Here is a 19,220-nt window from a genome sequence, read left to right on the forward strand (position 1 = left end):
TCTGTTATCCAACTTATTTTTTTGACTTATAAGCTGCTTTAAATAAGTTAAGTCAAATAGTGATTATATCTGGAATAGTTTCTAAATTTATTTGCAGTAGGCACTAATCACCAACTGGATTTCCCAACTTGTGCCTTTTGCAATTTTGAGCGGCCACCTTTTAACCAAGTGGTCAGCCGTCTACTATGTGACTTCGTCTACTCTTTTTTTGGGTACATATTTCACTTCGTCTACTCCCACATACGGGGATATTTTTGTTCCTTTGCAACTTGCAAGTCAAAACAACTAAAGAGATGAAGACATCCAAAAGAATCAAATTTAAAAGTTGTTTATTAGTACATGATATGTTTGCATCAAAGGCTAATTTATTTCAACTCTCATGTGATTAGAAATTTTCAAATTTCCCATTTTCAACAACTTTGACGTTCTTGTTGTCATTTTCCAATAATGTCTTACAAAGTATACGGGCGTGCTATTTTTCACTATTCTCTAAAATAACTAATTTGAACTTTCTGTCTTGCAAAGCCTTTCTAAATTCAAAAAATATTACTGGTTAAATCTATTAAAAGAAATGTAGAAATGCCCCGTAGCTGAAATAGGTCGAACCAACAAAATAATGAGGAGATAGAAAGGTTCGAGAGTGGAACAACGAACAATTATAGGACTTTGAATCAAAATAGCTCTAACATTATGTGAAAAACTTGTAGCAAGTAAATGTAGTAAACTAAACACACTTTTCTTTGCGATATTGTTCTTTCTTATTCCTTTTCCAGTACATCATCCCCACCTAAGCATCTCTTTAATGTTATTCATTTTTCCTTACTTTAAATACTGACACAGAATATTGTACTGAAAGCCAGATTTCGGCAAAACCATTTGTGAAAAAATAACACATTGATAAGAAACACTGACAGAATAGCAACATTACTTTATTAACTGAAACAAACGGAGATATGCTGCAAAATAAAATGCTGCAATTGAATTAACAACTCGTGTACCACCGAGTCCTAGAGATCAGATTAATTTGGTTTTGCCAACATCACCAGTATCCGCAATTTTCTTAAGTAAATGGGTAAAGTGTGTATCATATGAAGTATAGATTGTCCTAAACCACTAGGCAATATTAACATGAACAAGCTCTTCTCTTTATCAATCAAGAAAGTAATCTACGAGCCTCTCTTGCTCTGAATGAAGGAAATAGAAGAAAAGAAAAGAAACAAGGGAAAATACAAAAGTTTATGCCTTGCTACAAATTCTATTTCCTTTTTGAAACCTCAACTCAAGTGGAACAGCAGCCTCTCTTCACATTTGCAGAGGTATCACTAACGTTGATGGTTGTACCCTGACCAGGAAGTGTAGCGCTCGTATCTGCTTCCTGGGCTGCCAATGCCTTCTTGCTAATGATCTGGTATATATCTGTCAATATAGTCTGAAACGCCTTATCAACGTTAAAAGCTTCCAATGCTGACGTCTCAAGAAATGACAGCCCTTCCTTCTCAGCTAAAGCTTGACCATCCTGCTCAGAAACTGCTCTAAGATGCCTAAGGTCAGACTTGTTTCCAGCCATTATGATTACAATATTAGAGTCTGCATGGTCTCTCAATTCCCGTAGCCACCTCAGAACATTGTCAAATGTTTGCCTCTTTGTTATGTCATAGACAAGGAGGGCACCAACTGCTCCTCGATAATAAGCACTGGTAATGGCTCGGTACCTTTCTTGCCCTGCAGTGTCCCATATCTGGGCCTTCACTGTTTTCCCCTCCACCTGCATCATAAAGTAGAAATAGTGAGAGATGTCAAAAGAACAATAATTTTGTATCATCCCACATTTCCATGCCTTAATAATGAGGAGAAATGAATCTTCCGGATGGCAGAAGCAATTTGCCTCATTAGTCCACAAGGCTTACAAAGTTCTTGAACTTCACAGTATAAAATCTTTTTGACCTGTAGGACACAATAAACGCCACTAGAACGCTCAAATTCCCTTCAGATATAGACATCTTCATTTTAACAGAGAAGAAGTAAGAGTATTGTACTACTTTTCTCACAGAGACAGATCAATCCGTAACTAAGATGACTTAGGCGCAAACCACAGTTACCAAAATTTCCTTACTCCTAACAAGCATGTCGTTCAACTTCATATATGTAATTGTACCTTGTGCATACCTTGAATTGTGACTGACTCTGTAGACTATCAAAGAATCAAACTTCGTTGGCGTTCATTCAGTAGACGATGACCATGACTAAGGTGTTTGTTTTTTGTTTACAATGGAAAAAGAGAAAAAAGGACTAATTATGATGAGTAATAATTTTCTATTTGAAGTTAAGAGAAAGTCGAAGTATTAATTAACTCTTTTATATTTTCTGGGAGTGGTGCCGTAAACCTAGGACTAATAACACTTATTATTCTTTGGTGTTAGGGTGAATTTGGTATTCTTTGATGTTCAGATCAAAAGATACTGTAAGTTTTTGAAGCCTTGTTTAGGGTAAAGCCACGTGCTTTGGAATTTTTGTTTTTGTGCCGTGAGATTTTTGACAGAAATGGATGGAAGGATGAATCTCGCAACTTTTGAAATAGTACAGGGATGTTTTTTGTTCAGTGTGATAATACAAGGATATACCTTATGTTTAGGCCATAGTTTAGGAATGATTTTAGCCAAAAACTCTCTCTATGACATTCACATTACAAAACCACACAAACGCGTAATTCCAATAGCTTAAAATTAATCATTTAACAATTTATTTCATAAGCAATTACAGAAATAAAAACTTGAAGGTTGAACAAATAGAAACCAGAAAATCACCGCAAGTAACATTACATCATGATTCATGAGATTGATACAGACCTGAAGAGTTCTGGTGGCAAACTCAACGCCAATAGTGGACTTTGACTCCAAACAGAACTCATTTCTCGTGAACCTGGATAAAATGTTTGATTTTCCCACTCCAGAATCCCCAATCACGACGATCTTAAACAGATAATCGTACTCATGATCCAATTTATTTGCCATGATCACTTTGATCTCTTCTCTCTTCTCTCCCAAAACCTACACAAACGAACAAACTTTCTTCAGATCGGCAAATTCCCGATCTAATCGGATCCAGACTAAAACCTAACTGCAACATAAACACAAACAGAGGATATTTTCGCACAAGTAGGTATGCTGATATTCAAATAGAGATAAATGTAATTATATGTATGTATGCCGATGTAAAGCTTACCGGAAGGAGAGATCGGAACGGCGTCGGCGTCGGACGGAGGAGAAATTGGAGAGGATTGAGGAAGAAAATGGATGATTGGAGAAAAAGAGAAATGTTGTAGTTTTGAAACGGCCAATGTGCGCACAACTATTTTTGCTCATTTTATCATTCATATTTTTTGTATATATACTCGGGTCTAAAAAAGAAAAGTTGTATTGTAACTACTATAGTATATTAATTAATTATTTATTTATTGAAAAAAGAAAGAATCAAACAGTTTTTTTCAGGCTTTAATGAAAACGGTGACGTTTTGGTGGGACCAAATCATTAATGTTCAAGTATTCCTTCAAAATTTAATGAATTAATAATTCACCATGTCATTCTAATATTTGCTTTGCTTAAATTAATATAAAAAAAGATCATTTTGAGTAAAACATTTTTTATTAAGAGTGATTTTATTTACAAAACTCGAATTTTAATTTCTTTAATTAAAATATTAAGAGCCTATTTGAAAAGCCATAATATAATTACAATTTGAAGTAATCGAATACAATTTACACTCTTTAACATATTTGGTATATCAAATAATTACTTGACGAGAGAGAAATTGGTGTAATTAAAGGGGAGTAATTACACTCCCCAATTTCCAAGAAAGGGTTAGAAATTGATGTAATTACACCATTTAATAAAATAAAAAAATTAAAACAAAAAAAATACAAAAACAAATAAAAGGAAGAAAAGAATTTTTAAAAGTTTCATTATTTATTATTTTCGTTATTCTAATATTTTATAAAAATATGTATTTTATTTTTATTTTTTATATTTCATTTCCTTTTCATTCTCAACCTTTGCTTTTTAATGTGATTTCATTCAATTTTTCATATTATCTATTTATTTATTTATTCAATTTTTTTCATAAGCATAATTTTGTTAGTATTCTAATTTTTAAATTAAGGTAGAATTCGTTATTGAATGATGTTATAAACTCACTTTTTCTTTTTCTTTTAAATCATATTTATGTACGTTATGTTAAAAATTGACATAAAAGTATTATGTTAATTTTTTTTGTTTATAATATAGAACTTATTATATATTTTTGATTTAATTTATTTTAGTAGTATTGACTTGATATTTCATATTGCAAGTCATTCTTATTTTTTTAGTTAGACTTGATAGATTATCTATTTTTCAAATATTTTAATAATTTTATGACTGATTAAAAAATATTACGACGTTATATTTATAATATTAACATTTTTGTCAAACATGCCTTTCATTATATTCCTATATATTTTACACTTTAGTTTTTATGATTAATTTAATTCAAATATACTAATTTGAAAAATATAAATGAATTATTTTTATAATATTAATTAAGAACATATATTTATTAATTAATATATTTCAAAGGACAATATATATCTTAAATATTTAATTTAGTGTCATTATAAAGATCTTTATTTGTCGTCCAATATAAAATTTTATTTTAGATAATTAACTTATATTTTTGAAGTTTAATATAACCTTATGTTTGCAATTGTGCAATCAAATAGTAATATACTTATAGTTATATTTTAATTACACCGTGACTAACAAAAAGATCATTATAATTACTATGTTGTGTAATTATTAGACTCATAATTACACCCGAGTAATTACACTAACACTAATTTCAATTACCAAATAACTTTTCAAACAGACCCTAAAAGAAATCAATACTTACGATTAACTACTCCACCACAAATTTTAATAGCAATCATACCTTTTTCATTTATTTTTTTAATTTCCCATCCAAAATCCAATATCTGTATTAAAGCCCGACTAAATCCCCCAATTTCACACCTTTTTCATTTCGAGGAAAGGTTGTTGTATACTCATAATCTCTATGATTTTTTAACACTTTTTTAATCATCTGCTAAGATTACTAATTGGAATTCATGGATTAGACCTATTCATATGCTATAAGAAGGTTCTTTCATCGTTATAGTTAAAAAATCAAATCAAACGGCAATTCGAATCAAATTGATTAAAAAAAATTGATATTTGATTTGATTTGGTTAGATTTGGTTTTAAATTTTGAAAATCGATACTATTTGGTTTTGTTTTGATTTTACTAAAAATAAACTGCAAAAATAACCAAACCGAACTGAAAATTATATATATAAATTTCATAATTATTTATATATTATTCATAAATAAAATATAAATATTTTATGAAAATTTTAATTAACTTATGTCTTTTAACTTTACCATTTTCGCAAGCTCAACACTTAAATTTTAGTATATAATTTTCTTGTACCGCTCCAGCGGATAGTTTCTCAATTGTTGAGCTTGGGGTTATTTTTTGCTATAAAAATTTGATCTTTGGTATATAATGACTTTAGTATTGATTAACTAAATTACTTTTTTTGTGTAATAATAACCCTAATATTGCTTAATTATTTAATTGAATCCACAGTAGTTTTCTTGTGGATTGTTCATGTATTAGGTGTTCGTGTCCATCGAGATATGAATACCTTCAACAAATTTACTATTTTCAAACCGAAAAAATAAATAAAAAAATTGAACCAAACCGACGGTTATTTTTTTGGTTTGGTTTAGTTTTAGAAATTTGAAAATCGATTAAATTGGTTTGATTTTAATTTTAACTAATAACCGATGAACACCCCTAGCTATAACCATATTTTATGAAGATATTTGATTAAATTCGAAATTAGAAAGAGAAAAAAAATCTTTTGGTATGTAAGCTAAATGGATGTAAAAGTATCCAAACTCTTCTTTTAAATGAGTAATACGAAAGTTATTCAACTCTTTTCATTATTTCTTTCCTTGTAAGACAAACACAAGTCATGTCAATAAGAGTGAAATAAGGATACTTAAATTAAAATAATAAATAAAGCATACGTTTACTTTCTCTTTGTGTGTGTCAACTACAAACATTATTATTGTCTCATCATGAAATGACAAAACGTAAACATTATATATGATCTCATCATGAAATGACAGAAAATATATTATTACTTCACAAAGAATTAAACTCGATTACTCCTATTTATGGGCTATTATTAGCTTATAACGTTTTGGTTCTATTGTTCTAGGAGTATAAATTTGAACTTCAACTTTTCTAGCCTTGAATTATTTTTGTTGTTCGTTAAACTATTTTCAATTTCTTCAAGTCTACTCTTACTTTGAAATATAATGTGATAAAATGAAAAATATTTTACTTCATTTAGTGTTTACGTCGAAAATTTCAACTTACTCATGAAAGTTATAAATTAAAATGTGTATTCATATAACTATAATTAAATAATAAAACATGATACAATAAACATTTACTAACAGAAATATGACGCATATTTTGATAGAAATATAGATAAATTTAAAGAAATAGCTACTAAATGTTTTTTAGGCTTAATTTATTAAATAAAAATATTTGATTAAAAACATATCAAGTTTGTGTAGACGTTGTATGTACATATCAATATCCAACCTATTATATTTCATTTAAACTTAATATACAATTACTTCCTTAAAATTGTCAGGATATTTTATTTGTATACTTGAACTAAACACCGTTCCATTTGAACACTTCAACTCCTAATAGATTTTTACCATTAGTCATTTTTTATTCAAATTGAGTTTTTTCGTTCTTTCTTTATTCTTCCTTTTTTTTTTGCACGTGTTCTCATTCATTTATTAGACATTTAAGTTAACCACAAGAATTATGACAATTTTTTAAAATTATATGCATTTGCATCTATAAATCGTAAAACTACAGGCATTTTCTACTTGAGATTGATGCGTATAATTAAGTAGATGACCAATTTTAAACTACAGTGTTTTCAGCTAGCGCTTGACCTCAAATTTCTAAATATTCTGGCTAAGTTATTTTTGGGTGAAGTTTTGGTGAAATTTCATCATGTGTTTGACCACAAATTTTCCCAAGAATATTTGACTATGTCGAAAAATATTATTTTGTCCCCGTAAGTTTTAAAAATACCTATAAGTTTGTATTATCATTTATTATGAACATGTTCCGTTAAAAAAAACTTATAACATAATTGATAACAATCAACAACAACAAAATAACAATATGGACAAGAGCAATACATTAATCGCATTAAAAATAATTTTTTTTTTTACAATCTTGCCATTCAAACGATTCTTTTTCGGAGGAAGTAGTAACAAACTATTCTTTTATTAATAGATAAATATGTTATTTAACGGTGTTGGTTGATCACGTTAATGGAGTAAGTTGGTAGATAAATATTAGTTGGAATTAATAAATGATGGGTGATTTTATTAAATATAAAATTTTGAGATAATTTTTAAATTTTTAAAACTTTCCACGTTTCCAAGTTCCAATTTTTCTAAAACTTGGGATATTTTTCAAATATATTTATCAAGTAATAATAAATTATGTCACCAAACACTAATTTTGGGGAGCTATTTGGGCCAAATGGCACAAGTCTTAACTATCATCTTATGAAAACTCCTCCATCAAAAACCACTAATGATATGGACATGCGGCCCAAGTACAAATGGCCCAGTAACTCCTCACCAACTTCCAAACCGGTCCATTGGTTCGGATCTATCATTGACCGAAACGTTTCCAACAAGCTTTTCCCTTTTTCCTTTATCATCTACACACGAGTGTATCTTTTTCGTTTATCATTTTTACAAGCAAACTGATCAATTGAATTGCCGGCATTAACCCCATCGGCGAAGATGAAGAAGGAGGAAACCGTGAAGCTAATCAGCGCCGAAGGTTTCGAATTCGTCATTGATAAGAAGGCTGCAATGGTTTCACAGACCATTCGTAACATGCTCACTTCTCCAGGTCAATCTCCTTTTTTTCAATTTCGATTAGGGATTTTTTGGGGCTCATTTCGATTTAATTCAATAATCGCTGTAGTTGGAGCAGAAATGTGATTTATTTGATTGGAGCGATTGTCAATTTCTATTTGTTGTTTGATGGCAATTGGGTAATTTGTTTATTACAGGGAGTTTTGCTGAGACAGAGCATGGGGAAGTGACTTTTCCAGAGATTAGCACCGTCATTCTTGAGAAGATCTGCCAGTACTTCTACTGGTCCCTTCAATATGCAAGGTCGTATCTTACATTTATTTCAAACACCATAAATTACTACTATGTTTTTCCTGTGTTGATTTCGTAGTTATTAGAATTCAGGTTTACCCCTTTAATTCTGAAGGACTTATGACTACATTGGGCTTCATTTTCATATGTATGATTGGACTGTTTTTTCTTGAGCGGAGGGTCTATTGGAAATCCCTCTCTACCTTTGAGGTATCTGAGTACACTCTATCCTCTCCAAAGTCACTTTATAGGACTACACTGGATATGTTGTTGTAATATGATGTATGAGCAAGGAGCCTAACTGAAAATAGTGGAGAAGCCATGGGCACGTAAGGGTGTGGCCAAGTGGTCAATGAAGTAGGTTGAAAACCACGAGGTCAGGTGATAAAAAGATAAGGTGATTTCTTTCCATTTGTTCTGTCTTAACCTTGGTGGACAAAGTTACCTGGTACCTATTGCTGGTGGGAGCGAGAAGTGTCCCATGGAATTAGTCGAGGTGCGCGCAAGCCAATTGGACACCTCAGTTATCCAAAAGAAAACGTACCATGATATTTGTATGTTGCATCCTTGTTTTAGGCTTTTCAGGTGTTTCTGGTTTAGTAGTTTGTGAGCCCTAAGAGGATCATTTGCATTATTGTGTTCAATATTTACCTAGCATACATAGTTTTAATTCTGAGAACTCCTCACAGTACATAGTTTTAATTCTGAGAACTCCCCACAGTTATATGACCCAACTATAAACTAGGCATTGCTCATGACTATATTGATCTATGTAAATACCAAGCTTTTCTTGGTAAATAAAGTCTTAATATCCGATCACTTTGATTATTGCACTGAATATGTATTATTGTCATATATCGCTCGATTTATAATTATATCAGGTTTCCTTAAAGCACCTTTAAGGAGGTCTTCATTTAGATTAGGTTGCCCTCATATAGACCATGATATATATTTTTGTCTTCGCTAGGTTCCAACATGCGGTTAACTAGATTGTTGTTTCTTTTTTGGTCCTTAATGGTGGTCCTAAGTTTTGCTTGCATTTGGCTTTACACAGTTGGGGTTAGAAATTCTAAGTTGCTGAAGTGTAGTCTTGAATTTACTTACTGGGTGAAATGACGGCATAAGCCATTTCTAGGTTTATTTATCATGTTAATTTGGGAAGTATGCAGGATTATGCAACTTCATCAATAAGAGGCTCAGATTTTATTCAGTAGGCTGAAAGAAATGAATGAGTAGGGTTGCAGTCTAGAACCAATGGAACAATGCAAACTCAACAGGCCTTTCACCTCTTCACTTCATTTTTCAGCAAGTAGTCTCAAAGAAATGAATAAGTAGGGTAGCATTCGACAAACAAACTCAAAGAAATGAATGATTAGGGTTGCAGTGTATGATCAAAACAACAATGCAAAATCAAGAGACTGTCAACCACTACGACTTCCTTTTTTTCCAAGTAGGCTCGAAATAAACAAATAGCCCTACAGCTTGCAATTAAAAGAACAGTGTGAATTATGAGATGTATGTCCTCTTCAACTTCTTATTATGATGTTTTTCTTACTGAAAATTTACAGTTTTTGGGACTTTGTGGTGTTAGAATCTATTGTGGTACAACTACCTGATTCCTTGTAGCATTGATGGGAAGGGCATTGGATTTTTCATAAAAGGCGGTTATCGCTTCAAAATTTAATCTAAGATGATGCTTCACTGAATCGAATTTTGCTTCATCTACAATGTTGGGGTGAAAGCATTTGTTTGGTCGACATGGTATGATAATTTGTTGTCAAATAGAGATTTTCGCAGAGATAGTGCTTTATGCTCTAGTAACACATATAGGTTTTTTCAGTAACTTGCTGCTTTTTTGTCTCTGATGCAACATCTCTATGAGTTAGTTAGTGAGATAGCTGCTAATAAATCTTAGTGTTCCCCTTTTTGTTGTCGATCACAAACTAGAAGCCTCAAACATGAGCTATTATTGGGTCTTGATATTCCTATCCTTTTGATCTTATGAAGCAACTCCTTCCCCTTCTTATATGCTGTTGATTTTGTTTGGTTGAACTTATATGGATTTTTATTTCTTCTGCAGTGGCAAGGAAACGGAATTCCATATTGAGCCTGAGATCACTTTGGAATTGATGATGGCTGCCAATTATTTGCACACCTGAGGTATTACTTCTTGTCCTCGGCGAAATTCCTGATTGTACTGTGTTTCCTTATTCTTTCTTGGTAATACATTACGAGCCAAATATTCAGATATCTGACTTATCATCTTTATTTTCTTATGTGCAATTGAATCTTTTCTGTTGTCATTTATAACTGCTTTGTGTTTCATTTAGTTTGTTCCTAACTGAGTGAACTTTTTCCAGGAACAATAGTATTTTGAGGCCCTAAGGTATAGAAGTTTGGAAAAAATGCTGTTTCTAGCATCGAATTGCCATTGGAGCGGGTAGGATGTGGATATTTTTAGTTGTTTCTGAAGTTGGTACTGTAACTTTTGGTACATATGTTGTCTGTCTCCTGCTGGAGAATGTAATAGTATTAAGACATTTTGGGGCCTCAGTTCTATCTGATCCATGCTTAACCCATTTTAGCTGTTGAATTTATCCCCATGTGGATGGATGTTCATGTATCATGTGGTACTTGAATTTTTAAGGTACCTAATACTCGATGTGTTTATATGCTTGAAGGGTTTCTTGAGATCCTCTTTTAAACCTTTCTTATACAACTAGATGTTTATGACACTTATACTCTCTCAATCTCAAAACTTCCATTTCTTACTCTAATGCGAAAAAAGAAGTGAAAGGGCCACAAACATCAATGGCCGTTTTCATGGTTCAAATCCATAATCTTGAAGTAACATATGGAAACAATTTTACCTTATTTAAGATAGTTGTCTTCAAGCGAACCTGATGTGAGGATTATGATTCTCAAAATAAAACACATCTACAAGTTTTAAGATTTTCTCCTTTTCTTTTGTTTGATATATGTAGAGGACGTCCTTTGTGCCCCCCTCCCCCCAACACACACACACACAAAACCCACAAGAACTGTAAATTTACGGATTGGTGCTCCTCGAAATAAAACATATCAACAAGTCTTATAAGTTTTTGTTTTTGAACAAATGTGATGTCCAAGTCAACTTACGCATATCTTGGTTAATTTTATGAGATAATTGTTATCTTCTACTTGAACAGGTATCAAGCCCATCAAGGCTTGGCAAATGAAAAGAAATCAGCTAATGATTTTATCTTAGCTAGAATATGAGATCTTATGAATCTCAACTGCTTCATTCACTGCTAGGTCACACCCCTTACATTTTACATTTTTTTTTTCTTTTGTTGTCTGTTTGAATTGTAGGTGTTTTTTTTAAGTTAAAACGACTTTTAAACACTTTTATAGTGATTGACTAAGTAAAAAAATATTTTAAATACTTATTTTAAAGTTATAATAACAAAAATAAATTAAAAATCATAAACTATAAGGTTAGGCTTTACTGAAAAAGTATAATGTAAATTTAATTGTGGCAACAAAATGCAAAAAGTGGACGTGCCGGAGTGGTTATCGGGCATGACTAGAAATCATGTGGGCTCTGCCCGCGCAGGTTCGAATCCTGCCGTCCACGTTTTCTATTTTAATTTACTTAGATTTTTATACTTTGTTTCAATACTATTTTATAATTGTTGCATCAGGTACAATAAGGATAAAAAGGTTAGAAAATTACTAGTCGGAATTCGGAAATGATAGAATTTGCACTTTATCAGATTCTCCTGCCTTACAAGTAAGGCATCACAGTTAAAGCATACAAATTCCATATTTATCTTTTGTGAAAAGATAGCAATAGTTTGGGAAGTAATAATTAATAGTTTTTGTGAACAATACATACATTTCGCGAGTAGATAAAATGCATAATTATCATTTCAATCTTATTTAAATAAGTATATCAGGGTTATTTGTCATTACAAAATCACATGGCTAATTAATCTCAATTTGTCAGGGCATGAGACGTAGTTGTTAATTGTATTCTTCAACTTGGCATGAGACGTAGTTGTTAATTGTATTCTTCAACTTTTTCTTCTTCTTCTCTGTTAATATAGACTGCCGGAGCTCATTTTGTCTTTTCACATAATTTTGAAGAGTAGCTAGCTAGCTTGTTGGACAGGAACAAATTAGTGTATGTTGTGATTTATCTCAATTCAGCCAAAGCAGGTTGAACAGAGCTCTAATATGTTCGCCTTGAAGGATCGAATCCATGTATGTGACAAAATACGGGGAAGACTAATTGTGGCTAGAATCGAAAAGCCAATCAAGATCACTAATTGTGGCTAGAATTGAAAAGCAAATCAAGATCGGATATAATCATTTTTCCATGAAATCTGCTACAGGAGGTATAATATTGATGATCTGATGTTTATTTATTAAAAATTGATCAAATATTTAATTTTGAATTCAGTTTAAATAAATTATGATACAATTATGAATTCAAATTCATAAAATTTAAATTCTACATCTGTTTAATTATATCTTCGAGTAGATTTTTCGAGATATCTTTGATGGTGTGGGTGGGGTGGAGGAGGACTTTTTGTTAGTTTGTGTTGATTCGATGACGGATAGTGCCATTTTTGGAGAAGATTCTGAATCCAACTTGACAAATGTGTAGCACTGTGGATCCAATTTTGAAAAAATGACATATTTTTCAAAAAACAGATATTGTATATAAATTGAAAACATGAAAGAGAAAATGGGGTCAGCACTCAGCACTAGAGAAAGAAAGAGGAAAAGGACTATATATATATATACGAATAAAGTAGTTATCGAGTGGAGAAAACCAAAAGCCAGTTATCAACCTTATCTTTTTAACTCTCGTTGGACTAAAGGGAATATTACTATATAAATTAAAAATACTAATCCATTAAACATCACATCTTCTTGCTATGATCACCCATTAAAATCTATAAAAAGAAAATCAAACTTTAGTCTAACATACTAGAATATAATTAACCTCTGATCTATGATTCTTTTCTTCATAATGTTTTTATCAGCAATAAGTACGTACCACTTATCAGGTCAGTCTGTTCAATACTTTTTTATCAGCAATAAATATATACCATTTATCAGGTGAGTCTGTTCCTCAAAATTAAGACAGATAAGAAAAAATCACTGAATTAATATTTTAGTTAAGTGATTTAAAAATAATAATCATAAAAAAAAAACTCCAATATTATAGCAACTGCCCAACAATTATAATAATGTCGCTTTTAATACTACTTATGATTTATCTTATATGTGCTCTTTTGTGAACAAGTTTTTATTTTTTTATTTTTAATGAAAACTGACTCTAGCAAGACACGAGAGCCAGCCACAGCCACTGCTAATAGAATATGCAAACTGTCAGATATATGCATGTATTTTTTTAAATATTCCATTCGATATCGAGAGTCCGTATTGAAGTCATAATTAACTCTGATTCGCATACTACATAGTCCATTCGGAAGTAACGCTTTCAACAGAATTTTCTCCATATCAAGAATTTAAATCCGAGACCTATGATTAAGGATAAAGTAGTGTCACTATTGCACCATAATTCATGTCGGTAGATATACATGTATATTATTATGTATAGATATTACTGTATCTATGTGTGTGAGAGGGATGAGAAAAGTATGGGAATCAAATTTTGGAAGCATAGGAAAATCTATTTCTTCTCATGCATCTATGTTCAGATAAGGTAATGCTCCATTGCAATTTTTCAAACGGTAAAAAAATGAATCTCCTTAAAATGGTTGATGGAGCATGTGAACTATAATATTAAAGTGTATTATCTTTTTAGTTAGTGGATATAAATTGATATAAAGATAGTCATTATTTTTTGGTGTAACTCACGTGACAACCAATGCTGTAATCTACTACTAATTTTCTACCAATTTTATGTTCTACAATATTACTATCCAACTATTTTTGTTATTTAATTTGTGAAAGAATTTTATACCTATAAATAGTGGCGTTTCTATCTTTGTGTTAGTATATAAAAATTATGAGAAAATATTTTAGTGTGCAGTGATGTTGAAATTGTGAAAGAGAGAATTTGAGATAAAAAAAATCTTTTAAGTCTCCAACTTATTTGTCATACAAAAGAGAGATTTTATATTGAAAGAAGGTATTTTTTTTTGGAGCTTTGAATTCTTCAACTAATTCAAAGATTATTTGAGTTATATAACATTATTAAATTGTTATATTCTAAAAGAGATAAATGAGTCATATTGCTATTTATTAGATCGATAAAGATTTTTTCGCAAAATGCGTGACACTCCGCAAATTGACATAATAAAATAAAGTTACATGATACCAAAAATAATTCAAGATTTGGATATTTTAGAATATGAAAAAGAAGGCATGAAAGAGAAATTTAAATTAACAAAATAAGAAAAAAATATTTGCCTATTTGGACAATATTTAGTTGGTAGTAAAAAAAATGAATATTTAAGTTTGAAGTCAAAGTTAAAAATTGCCTCCGTTTTCTATTACTTAATCGTATTGACCAACACATTTCTTTTAAAAAAACTTTAATTAAAAGTAGAGAAATTTCCCAACAAAGCTACTAGTATCACGTTACTAAATAATTTTATTAATAATGTTTTATAATTTTAAATTAATCATCACTATTTTATGTGATTATTTAATACTAAAATATTATTTGGTACAGGGATGGATAAAATAAAGTCATCCCATGCGATAAGTAATTGATTTTTATTTATTAAAATTAAAACAAATATACTTTTAACCTTTCAATAACCAATGATCAGACGAAGCAAAAATTATTTATAAGGTGAAGTGCTTAAGTAAAATCAACAATCTGATAGGTCCTTGGAAGGTGGCCTTAATAGTCTAGCTATTTAGTCATATGTTAGTTTTTTCTATTGCAAGCGCGAGTAATTTCTCAATATATATGGTAAGACATTTATTATGCTTTATATAGAGCTTTCAAGATTTCACAATTCAGTAGTCATCTTTTTTCCCCAAAATTCTTGTGTATCAAAAAACTGCATTTCCAATTAGCTTTGTCTCGTGGCAATATTCCAATGGAAAGTAGTGAAAAGAAGCAAGTGGGTCGTGCTTCCACCAAACAATCTTCCACCGGTATTTTCTCTTCAATTTTCCCACCACCATCTAAGGTATTTATTTATTTATTCATTTCCACCGAAATTAGAGAGTAGTTTATCTGATTTAACTTAAAATTTAATGGATTAATCCCTAAAGTGGGACAAGGGTTTGATATGATTGCAAGTTTTTGTTATGTGTCAAACTGAAAATACAAGTGGAAATAAGATGCAATTTGCCATATGGGTTTTTGGAGAAATAGAAAATTTCTTACCTTTTTCTTTATTATATAAGAGGTTTTGACAAGCAAAAAAAGAATCTGACTTTAACTAGTTTGAATTTACTAATAAGAATATGTTAAATCCATCAATTTCTGTTCTGTGAATTCAGACGAAACTCAACGAATAGGAATTTGGTTGTGTGGGTATCAGTAACAGTTCGAGTGTTGTATGGCATCCTCTTTCTTTACTCTCAAGTCTCTAAAAAATAGCATGTTAGTGGTGGTTTATGGCATCTTATGTTTTCTAGTGCCATTACTTTCTCCTCAAAAACATTAGGCAATTGCTTCTCATCTGGTTAAGTCTTGGTGAGCAGAGTTAATTGGTACTTGTGATGGTGGAAGATAGCATGGACCTTGTTAACGTGTAACCTTTGTGTTTGATACAACTTGTAGTTAAGGGATTGCTATTTTGATCATTGCAAGTTTACTATCAAATTTTTCTCTTTCCCAAGTGAAGATAAGAAAGGATTCATTTTTTTCTTTCATGTGGATGACCCTTTCCATTAAAGTTGTAGTTAAGGGATTGTGATTTCAATCATTGCAGATTTACAATCAAATTTTGAAATAGCATTGCATTGATCTGTTTCTCTGTTCATATTTATCTTTGAATCATTTCAAATCTACAAAAAAAATAAAAATTGAAATATCATTGCTTTGATCTCTTCCCATGTAAGAGAGGTAAAAAGTTTCTTACTTTTTCTTTGTTGGGAGGTTGTGGTAAGCAAAACAGACTTTATCTTGATTTCCTGACCTAAATCAGACAATTCAGTTACTCATGTCAACCCCAGCAACTCTGCTTCTTAATTTCTATGATTCTGTCATAACAACTCTCCTTAAAGAATTGTGGTAGTTGTAACAATATCGAAGTTTTAGCCGAAAAAATTAATTTTGGTGGTCAACTAGCGAATTTGGTTGTTTGGATAAAGGTAACATTTAAAGAGGTGTATGACATCCTTTTTCTTTACTCTCAAGATAGCACATTAGTGGTGGTTTATGACATCCTATGTTTTCTACTTCTGTTTTTTGCCATTACATTCTCTTCTGAAATATATTGTTTGTGTTTTGACATAGCACGTACATAAGGGATTGTGACTTCCATAATTGCAAATCTACAATCAAATTTTGAAATAGCATTGGATTGATCTTCTTGTGTTCTCTTTCTTTCCGTGAAAATAAAGTAAAAAACTATTGTACTATCTCATCTTCCATATTCCTGTAGGTTATGGGAAGGAAAGCTTCGGCAGCTGAACTCATACAATCTCTGGAGAAGCAGTCCTCTGGTTGTAGGGCATGGAACAAATCAGCTCCAGGTGTCTTGTCACTTGTGATCTCTCTATTTTCCTCATTCTAATTCGTCTCTCTTTGTTTCACCACATTTAATCTGTGTTATTCTCCAATCTGTCTTAACACCTGACTCTTCGACTTGGAGAATCATTGCGGTACTTCATGTACTTGATTCTACAAACATAAGATAACCTATAACATACAAGAGATTCTTGTGCACCTCTTTCCATTCTCCTTCCAATCAATTGGTCACACTTGATCTGTATTTCTCGTGGTATAAATCCAAACAAAGCCTTAACTCTGTAACTTGTACTACGATTGATAAATAGGCAATAAATGAAAGACATATGCCTCCGTGTAATTATGATAAGCTTTTATACAATGGAAAATCACTGTGGTGGTTTACCACTACAATCTGTTTCTTTTTACCAGTTCCATAATCATGAATAATTTCTTTCAATCCTAGGTTATAACTTGTGGTAACTTGATGTTTTTGCTTGTATATTCTGCATTCATACTGAGATAGCAATACTTTTATTGTGAGATATATGATAAAGTAGTGTCTAAAACATACATCCTTTAGCAGCTGACATAACGAAAAATAAACAAGGTGCAGGGCATTGCAGATCCAGTAAGCCACATGAATATCTTTTTCAAGATAGAGGGGAACCATGTCCACTTAGTTCTTCTCTCTTCTATGGTGGTCAAGAGGACATGTACATCAAGTCATCCGATGCTCAGAAATCTTTATCATATCCTTCTGTGAGTTCGTTTTCTTAAAATCATCTTCATAATTTTAAAAAAAGCAATGTGATGTTACTAACTCCTTTTGATGTACTTACAAATAATTAAGTACAAGAAGGAAGGAGGAGAATATGATCCTAGCGGAAACAACCAACACACTGCATCTAGAGGAAATTGGTGGCAAGGTATGCATGTTGTTAATTATATTGCAATGGTTGCAAGTGCTCATGAGTGGAAGCTAAGTATTTGCAAATTCTTGTATTCTTCAGGGTCACTTTATTACTAGAAACATGGTCTCCGAGCCCCCAAGACATGAATTCCCATTTATTTAGTAGAGGTAAGTTATTGAGGGACATCAAAAACTATTCCGTGGATCAAATATGTGTCTCTGATGTTGGTACCTTTTATCTTTAAATGTTCAAATTTAATGATAATGCAAATTCTGAACTTCTTGTCATAGTTTTTGATCTTGTGAACTTATATTGAACAGTATTATAGCCATAGAAATTTTTGATGATGGTTGTCTACTTCCTTATTGCTTACTCTTTTACCCACAGAACTGTAACAGATCCACGCTAAAACTTGCTCTTTCTTAAAGGGGTGGGGGCATTTCCGTAAAGAAAGAGACATGTCTTCTCCTAAAATATATTCTTATTTTTACTACTTCCTGTAACACCGTGATGTTAGTTTGTTGTGCTACAAATGATTTTTCGTTTAGTAACTTCTTGATTAATTTGCAGGAGTTCCGGAAGTCTTGGAATCAGGTTGCTATAGATTTGGTGAAGACTACTAGTACGGCCATGTGTTGACAGACTCAAAAAGTTTTTATTCTGGGTTCTCTTGATGGTTATTTGAACCTTATGTGACATGGGCCTTTTTAATCTTTTTGGCTCCGTGCCTTACAAAGCAGGGATTTAGGAACTGCATCTCTATACTCCTTTCTACTCTTCGTATGCAATTAAACGATGTAAATCTTTGAATAAGTTCTTGTCAAGACTTGCATGGAACTAGTTCTTTGGAAATCTACTGTGAAATGAACTTGCATTGCCCTTTCTGAATAAGATTGATGCCTGACAGAACATTATGTATGCTTCTGATGGCTTGGAATTCTATGTATTTATTTATTATGCGTTACTACTACCACTGGAACTAGGAAAGTCCCACAACCCAAAGCAGCAAAGAATAACTGTAATTTGCTAGAGAAACAGACAAGCTGCTGCAGTCGAAGTATAGTAGTAGATTGGTAAAGCTTTTATTTAAGGTTAATGTTGTTGTACACGACCACATAGGAACTATGAAGACATTTAACCTCATTTGGTGTTCTTCAAGAATAGAAGAAGCAAAAAAAGTACATTTGATTCAAAACTCCAATAGAAAAATATTAAAAGTTATTTAGGTAATTTTGCAAAATCGGAGTTAAAAAATAAGGGCATAAATGAACCTTTTCTCAAACGGCAATGGCATAAATGAGCCAAATTTTTAACGGATCACATAAATTGCCTTTTTTTCTCCCACTCTTTCTGTT

At 31.6% G+C, this 19,220-nt stretch overlaps 3 protein-coding genes and 1 non-coding gene across 8 annotated transcripts; 3 read left to right on the forward strand and 1 right to left on the reverse strand.

Moving 5' to 3' along the window:
* Window positions 1–977: 977 nt before the first annotated feature.
* LOC129901217 (ras-related protein Rab11A) lies at window positions 978–3,363 on the reverse strand. Its single transcript, XM_055976344.1, has 3 exons — window positions 3,223–3,363; window positions 2,847–3,047; window positions 978–1,765 (listed from the first exon to the last, which is right to left on the reverse strand). The coding sequence occupies exons 2-3, from the start codon at window positions 3,009–3,011 to the stop codon at window positions 1,280–1,282; spliced, it is 651 nt and encodes a 216-aa protein (XP_055832319.1). The 5' UTR covers window positions 3,012–3,047; window positions 3,223–3,363; the 3' UTR covers window positions 978–1,279.
* A 4,425-nt stretch (window positions 3,364–7,788) lies between these two features.
* LOC129901446 (uncharacterized) lies at window positions 7,789–10,989 on the forward strand. The gene is made up of 4 exons (XM_055976624.1): window positions 7,789–8,041; window positions 8,205–8,310; window positions 10,379–10,458; window positions 10,659–10,989. Exons 1-3 carry the CDS (start codon window positions 7,930–7,932, stop codon window positions 10,455–10,457), a joined length of 297 nt encoding a protein of 98 aa, XP_055832599.1. The 5' UTR covers window positions 7,789–7,929; the 3' UTR covers window position 10,458; window positions 10,659–10,989.
* Window positions 10,990–11,832: 843 nt separating this feature from the next.
* On the forward strand, window positions 11,833–11,914 carry TRNAS-AGA (transfer RNA serine (anticodon AGA)). The gene has a single exon. It is a non-coding gene; the product is annotated as a tRNA-Ser (tRNA).
* Window positions 11,915–15,149: 3,235 nt separating this feature from the next.
* Window positions 15,150–18,813, forward strand: LOC129901447 (uncharacterized). 5 transcript variants are annotated; one of them, XM_055976628.1, is made up of 6 exons: window positions 15,150–15,238; window positions 16,887–16,977; window positions 17,538–17,713; window positions 17,805–17,880; window positions 17,965–18,032; window positions 18,436–18,813. In XM_055976628.1, the coding sequence occupies exons 1-5, from the start codon at window positions 15,191–15,193 to the stop codon at window positions 17,979–17,981; spliced, it is 408 nt and encodes a 135-aa protein (XP_055832603.1). In that variant the 5' UTR covers window positions 15,150–15,190; the 3' UTR covers window positions 17,982–18,032; window positions 18,436–18,813. The 5 variants fall into 5 exon arrangements, with proteins under 5 accessions (XP_055832603.1, XP_055832604.1, XP_055832600.1 ...); XM_055976629.1 differs by having other exon boundaries at window positions 17,562–17,713; XM_055976625.1 differs by lacking the exon at window positions 15,150–15,238 and adding an exon at window positions 15,245–15,461.
* The last annotated feature ends 407 nt before the right edge of the window (window positions 18,814–19,220 follow it).

This window comes from Solanum dulcamara, chromosome 8, assembly GCF_947179165.1.
Source record: "Solanum dulcamara chromosome 8, daSolDulc1.2, whole genome shotgun sequence".
In the NCBI taxonomy this organism is placed as follows: Eukaryota; Viridiplantae; Streptophyta; class Magnoliopsida; order Solanales; family Solanaceae; genus Solanum; species Solanum dulcamara.